Here is a 6,194-nt window from a genome sequence, read left to right on the forward strand (position 1 = left end):
TGCCCCTGGCTCCTAGGTCAGTGGTGGCACTGGCTTAGGCAGAACCCCCCTGGACAAGGATGAGATTTGGGGTAGGGGCACCTGCAGGCCCTCAGAGGCGGGTGAAGGCTCTCTGCCCATCCTTAACCAGCCGAAGTCCCGCAATCTCTGCTGACCAGCCTCCCAGCTCCTCTTGCATGTAGCTCCCCCAGCCTCTCACCCCCGCCTCCAAGGGGGCCCACAAGAATCCTAAAACCTTCCTCTAATCCCCCCGGCCCTGTAGTTCCCTCCTCCGCTCTCAGGTAAGACCAACGCTTCCTGCCACAGAGGCGGTCCTCCCTGCCCACCAGGCCCACTTGCCAGCCCAGGAACCCACCTGGGCTCCTTCCCTGAGAAGCTTTGCGCAGTTCGGTCCTCACCCTGATGGACCCCGTCCGGCCCCTCCCTTCACCCTCAGTCCTTGCCCCCTGCCCCCCACCCTCAGTTGTGAGATCCTTCAGGGGAGAGCCCCAGCTCGGGACTGGCACCTGAGGGTGCCCACGGTGGGCAGGTGAGAGGAGACCCCCACTCCAGTGGGAAGCTGGGCTGCCCAGCTGGAAGCGGTGGGGGAGGACTGTCCATCTTGGGCACTAACCCAGGTGTGCCTTTCTAGCAATTTCTCCAACAGAGGGACCTCACCGCAGGAAGGGGGGCAGAAGTAGGGCAGCGGGGTGGAGGTGGCGCAGAGCACGCGGGGGCGGGGCAGGCTCCGTCCCGGCGGGAAGCACGTGGGGGCGGGTAGAACGCACGTGAGGGGGCGTGGCTGGGAGGACGGCGTGCGTGGGGCGGGGCGCACGTGGCAGGGTCCAGGGCCTTGCGGCTCTCTTCCGCAGCTGTGCGCGCGCTCATGGCGTCCCGGGCTCCTGAGCCCCGCGCTGGGGTTCCGCGAGTTTCCCGGGGATGCAGGTGAGAACTGGGGAGCGGTTGCTGGAGGGGGTCAGCTGGGACGCCCTTGCCCAGGGATGCTTGGGCGGGTGGGGGGCGGGTGGTGGTCCGGGCCCGACTCTTCTTTCCAATTGAAATGAAACTGAGTCCTAGCCCCACCCAGCAGGGCCCGCTTGGGGCCCACCCCGACCCCCGGGTCTTTGAAGGTTGCGGGGGGAAGACAGAGGGGTGCCAAGAGGCAGGACCTACAGGGCCGTGTTCTAGGCCCTTGTCCTGAGCCCACCCCCTCTAAGACGTTCATCACCGCTTCTGGGCGCTAGGGGCGTTTTCTGGGGTCACAGAGCCCCGCGCTCGTGTCTTTTCTCGCGGCAGTGGCCCTTTCCCATCGAGCACCCAGGTCTGCTGCGAGGACCACCCTGGCCAGGGTTCGGGCCAGACCAAGGGGCCTGCGGTGGCGGAGGGTCCCGGCTCCCACCTGCCACGGAACGTGCTCAGCGAGAGGGAGCGCAGGTGGGGGCCGTCGTGGCGGCTGCGCGGTGGGGGCGGGGGTCCGAGGAGGTCAGGTCTGCGCCCACCGCCTAGTTTCAGACAGCTGTTTGGTAAGGGCACGCTGTAGCGAGTTCTCAAGGTAAATATAGCCCTCGTGCTGGGGGAGGGCCACCAGTGCAGCCCTTTCTTTGACGTGAAGTTCAGGACCACTCGAGGTTGTACATTTGGGGCCGGTCCCCGCTCCAGGCAGGGGTGGTGGTCTAGGCTTGGTGGTGGCCTGTGGCAGACGCCCTGCTAAGCCTGCAGCTGGGGTCCAGGGCCCCTGGGGCCAGGGCAGTGCTCTGACCTGGTTCCTGAAGGGCTCAAGGCTTTCTGGGGCTGTTCTCTCGTTTCCTGGCCAAGCCAGACAACCCTACAGTCGGGGGTCCCTTCTCTGCGAGCAGGAAGCGGATCTCCTTGAGCTGTGAGCACCTGCGGGGTCTGCTGCCGCGGTTTGATGGCCGGCGGGAAGACATGGCCTCGGTCCTGGAGATGGCAGTGCAGTTCCTCCAGCTGGCAGGCACCCTGGTGCCCGGCTGGGAGCAGCAGGCTGTGAGTCGTCCTGTGACCGCCGGGTTAGCCCTCTGCGGAGGAGCCATGGGCATCTCCCTGCTCCCAGTCCCCCTCTGTCCCCCGGCAGCTCCGACCACTGGGCGGCCTGGCTTCCCTGGCGTCCCCGCCCCGCATGCCCAGGGCTGCTGTTTCCAGTAGACACACTTCCGTTTGCGTATCACACCTCCTTTGGGAACTCAGGGGATGAACTGTGGTTTCCACTTACATCCCTTGCCATTGCCCATGGTGCCAAAGCTGGCATAGGTAAAAGTACCCCCCTCCCCTGGGGGGGCACCAACTTCAGCCTCCCTCCCCCCAGTCCGGAGCACAGGGTCTGTGCTCAGGGTGGATCTCTGCGACCCCAGGCGGGCTGTCCAGGGGCCGACCGCAGCCTGCCTTCCGTGCGTGTTTTCCGGCTGACAGTCTCGGCTGCATTTCTGCTGTTTGTCTCCGCTTCAGGTTCTCACTTCCTCCAAGGAGCCGTGGCTCGCATGGCAGACGGATGTCCTGCAGCTGGCCCTGGCGAGTCAGGCCCCGGCAGGCGCCCCGGACGCCGGCGTGGGAACATCCAGTGTGATGTCAGTGTCCCCGTGGGGCCGGGGGCCATGGTGGGGGGGGTGCATGCAGACCACTCAGAGGCTCTCCTTTTGTCTTTGCACACCATGCAGTCATCAGGCCCCCCCGAGCTGTGAGGCTGCGGCTGTGGACGAGGGTGAGGCCCTGTCGGGGGTGGCCGACATGCTGGACAGGCCACCAGCGCTGCCTGGTGAGTGTGAGTGGGTCCCCGTCCTCCCCTCGTGCTGTCCACAGCCAGGCGCATGAGGCCGCCACGATGACCACGTCCCCCTTGTGCTGGACACCCAGCTGTGGGTGGCTCCCCGGACCATGACTGCCGCTCCCGAGTGCCGCAGGAGGCGAGACTGTGCGTGCCCACCCAGGCGGGGAGGGGTCCTGCTGTGGTCAGGGCCGGCAGGAGAGCTGGTGGTGGTTTAGTCGCTGAGTCGTGTCCGACTCTCACGATGCCATGGACTGTAGCCCTCCAGGCTCCTCTGTCCGTAGGATTCTCCAGACGAGAATACTGGAGTGGGTTACCGTTTTCTTCTCCAAGCAGAGCTGGGCTTCCAGGGAAAGTCGAGAGCTGTACACGGGGTGTGGGGATGGAGGAGTCACACAGCAGGGTAGACGGGTCCTGGAGATAGAGGAGGCGGTGGAGCGTGAGGGTCCTGGGGTCTGAGCCGCACCTGTTTGGCCTGAGGCTGAGCGGCCACGTCCTGCAGGCGGCCTCCCTGGCCTCAGGTGTGGGGTGCTTCACCTCTGGACCCTTAGCTTCTCCTGGTTGCCTGTTGGCACCAGGTTCCCGAGCCTCAGGCATTCCCTGTGCGGGATGCAATGGGCAGGGGCTGCGGTCTTCATTGGGGGCGGGGGGGGGCTCATTCTTCTTTACTCACTCCTTGCTTCCCTCGTAGAGTCGCCCAGCCTCGTCCCCCAGTCCCCAGGCCCGAGACCCCCCAAGGTCCTGAGGCCGTCCCCTCTGTGGCCGGTCCGCTCGCAGCAGTCCCCTTCCCCACTGGTGAGTGAGGAGCCCCGGAGCTGCCTGGGCCAGGCGGGGCCCCCCACTACGAGGGCTGACAAGGCCCTGATGCCGGACTCCAGGTGGGTGCCCGGGTGCGTGTGCATGAGCTGCCAAGGCCTCCTCCCAGACCCCCGCCCCCGGCCCCAGCTGCCCGGACCCGCTGCCCAGGAGGTCTCTGCCCGTCCCGTCCTTGCTGTGCCCGGGTGGCCAGACTCTGCCGTGTGGCTTTGTAGTCTGTGTGTGTTGGGAAACACTACTGTCTCCCTAATTGTCGTCTGTTTTGGTTGATGGTAAATGAGTTTGTGTTTTGTGAGTTCCACCAGCTGGGGCGTGGGCTGAGAGCTCTCGGGGGGCTGGAGAGGAGCTGGCAGCGGGCTGGGTGGGCAGGGTCCGGCGGGAGGGAGCAGCCCATCAGTAAGCTGCCTTTCCGGGCCCACGCCCTCCTCTCGAGGTGCAAGGCCCAGGGTCCACCTGGGACGACCGGGGTGGGGCTTCCTTCTCGTTCTGTCCAGGTCTGTGTCGGGATGTGACGTGGCAGATGGTGCGTCCGTTCTGCTGAGCCCTGGGCCTGACTGGTGGTTGGGTGAGTGGACCGCTTTCCTACCACCCCCAACCTGGAGCCTGGGTTGGTCCTCAGGCAGGGCTGGGGGCAGGCAGCTGGGACCGTGGGGAGATGGGCCCCAGCTTGCCGAGTGACGCCAAGGTTCCAGTGTCTGCATCTGAGTCCTCGTTCCCTTCTCTGCTGGTGTTTTTGGGGACCCCTGGGTCGGTGGGGGGGATGGCAGGTGAGGTGCATGCTGATCAGCGGTGGGCATCTGTGGGTGAGAGTGTGTGAGTGCTGGGTGTCGGTGGCTGCAAGTCGGCTTCAGAGCTTTCCCCCAAGAACTCGTGCCCACAGAGGCACGTGGGTGCAGGGTGAGTCGAGCGTGTGCAGGATCTGGCGTGGAGGGGGTGCACCTCCCTGGTTCTGGCCCTCCCAGGGGTCTTGAGCAGGGCCAGCAGGAGTGGGCCCACCCACCTGGTCAGGGGCCCTTCAGAGGATGAGCAGGGGACTTCTTGGTGGGATGGGACAGATGGTTGGGGGGAAGGGTGTCATCTTCTCTACGCTGACCCTACCCTGCCCACCATGGGTCCTGGGGTCCTTGTCTGCTCTGCTGACACGTCCCATCTGCTTCCAGGGTCCCTGGAGGGCAGAGGCAGCGGTGCCCCTTCTCGGGTAGCCACCAGGAACAGCCCGCTGGACAGGCTCGAGCCGGGCTTCCTGGGAGACCCCGAGTCTGGCCCCCAGGAGGAGTCCCCGGACGGGCCCCTGGAGCCGTGGGGCTCGGATGGGAGCTGCCCCAGCCCAGTCCTGCGGGATGAGGTGGACAGCATCTTCCCCGACTTCTTCGCCTGCTGAGACCAGGGGAACGGGACCTTTTCGGCAGCACGTGCCACACACTCAGGCGGGGTTTTATTCTGGGTTTGGGCTGCAGCTGTGGTCTAATTCCAGCGAAGGCTGGTGGGGAGCGGAGGCTGAGTATTAAAGAGGAGAGCGATTTTCCTGGAGGAAGCAAAACTTGTGTAGCTTTCGTGCAGTTGATGTGATTCACTGGGCACATGGCACCAGTTCCGTTCACAGTGCAGGCGCCTGCCTGGGTTTGTTTCTGTGAGGTTCCCGGCCTGTGCAATCTCTAAATAACGGCGCTGGGGCTGGCGGGGGCAGGGGCTCCCTGGACTGAGACTCCTGTGTTCTGGGCCTGCTCCCCGAGAGGTGGGTGTGGGACTCTCTGCCCCTGCAATACTGGTCCCAGGAGCTCCAGAGACATCCATCGGGGAGGCCTGTCTCTAGGCCAGGAGGTGCCGGGGTAGGACGGACCTCTGTCTTCGAGGTGGGGGCCTCGGTGCTCCCCTCACGGGGCTTGTTGGGGGTCCGGGGCAGAGGCTGCCTGGATTTTAACGCTTGGACTCCTAGCTGTTCCCGTCCGCCCCGGGATCTGGGAAGCACTGGGTTCCTGGGAGGAGTGCCCCTCCACTCTGGTATGGCAGGGTGACCCTGTCTGAGTCCCGCTACCTTTCAGCCACTGTGAAGGTGGTGCCAATCTTTGAGCCAGGCTGGTCAGGGGCTCACTCCTCTCTGGCCTCTGCGTGTCCCTTTCTGGAGACTCCAGGTTCTGGGCCCACCTGGAGGAACCCTATCTGAGCTCTGGGCAGCCTTAACCCAACACCCCAGGAGGGAGGCAGGGGGACGGGACAGGGGCTCAGCTCTTTCAGAAGCCTGACTGAGGCCCCAGGGGGACAGGTGGACGCACCCTGACCCTTAGACGTCTTACTTGGACGCTTAGAAGGTGAGGGATAGGACCCTGCCCCAGGTGGTAGCCTTGTGCTGCCTCGATCCCATGGCTGGGGACGGGGGGCTGGACCCGGTGCTAGAAATGGTCCTGGGCCAGGGTTGACAGCGGTGCCTGGGCTGTTGTGGGAGGAGCGTGGCAGGAAGGGCAGCGCCCGCCAAATCTGCACCCGCCCTGGGCCCTGGGGCTGCACACACAAAGCTGCTGCGTTGAACGCTTTAGACGACCCACCACCCCACCCCGGGCTGGTGGCTGGGACCTGGCCTCTCTCGCTGCAGCTGCCTGAGGGGAGTGGAGAGAAAGCCCCC

At 65.3% G+C, this 6,194-nt stretch overlaps 1 protein-coding gene across 1 annotated transcript; it reads left to right on the plus strand.

Moving 5' to 3' along the window:
- The first annotated feature begins 826 nt into the window (after nucleotides 1–826).
- Nucleotides 827–5,114, plus strand: SOHLH1 (spermatogenesis and oogenesis specific basic helix-loop-helix 1). The gene is made up of 8 exons (XM_086323446.1): nucleotides 827–924; nucleotides 1,276–1,413; nucleotides 1,836–1,983; nucleotides 2,443–2,561; nucleotides 2,652–2,749; nucleotides 3,450–3,636; nucleotides 4,069–4,139; nucleotides 4,735–5,114. The coding sequence occupies exons 1-8, from the start codon at nucleotides 866–868 to the stop codon at nucleotides 4,953–4,955; spliced, it is 1,041 nt and encodes a 346-aa protein (XP_086179572.1). The 5' UTR covers nucleotides 827–865; the 3' UTR covers nucleotides 4,956–5,114.
- Nucleotides 5,115–6,194: the final 1,080 nt, after the last annotated feature.

The sequence above is a fragment of the Bos grunniens genome, chromosome 11 (genome assembly GCF_055505025.1).
Source record: "Bos grunniens cultivar Pamir isolate PY7600 chromosome 11, Bosgru_T2T1.0, whole genome shotgun sequence".
In the NCBI taxonomy this organism is placed as follows: domain Eukaryota; kingdom Metazoa; phylum Chordata; class Mammalia; order Artiodactyla; family Bovidae; genus Bos; species Bos grunniens.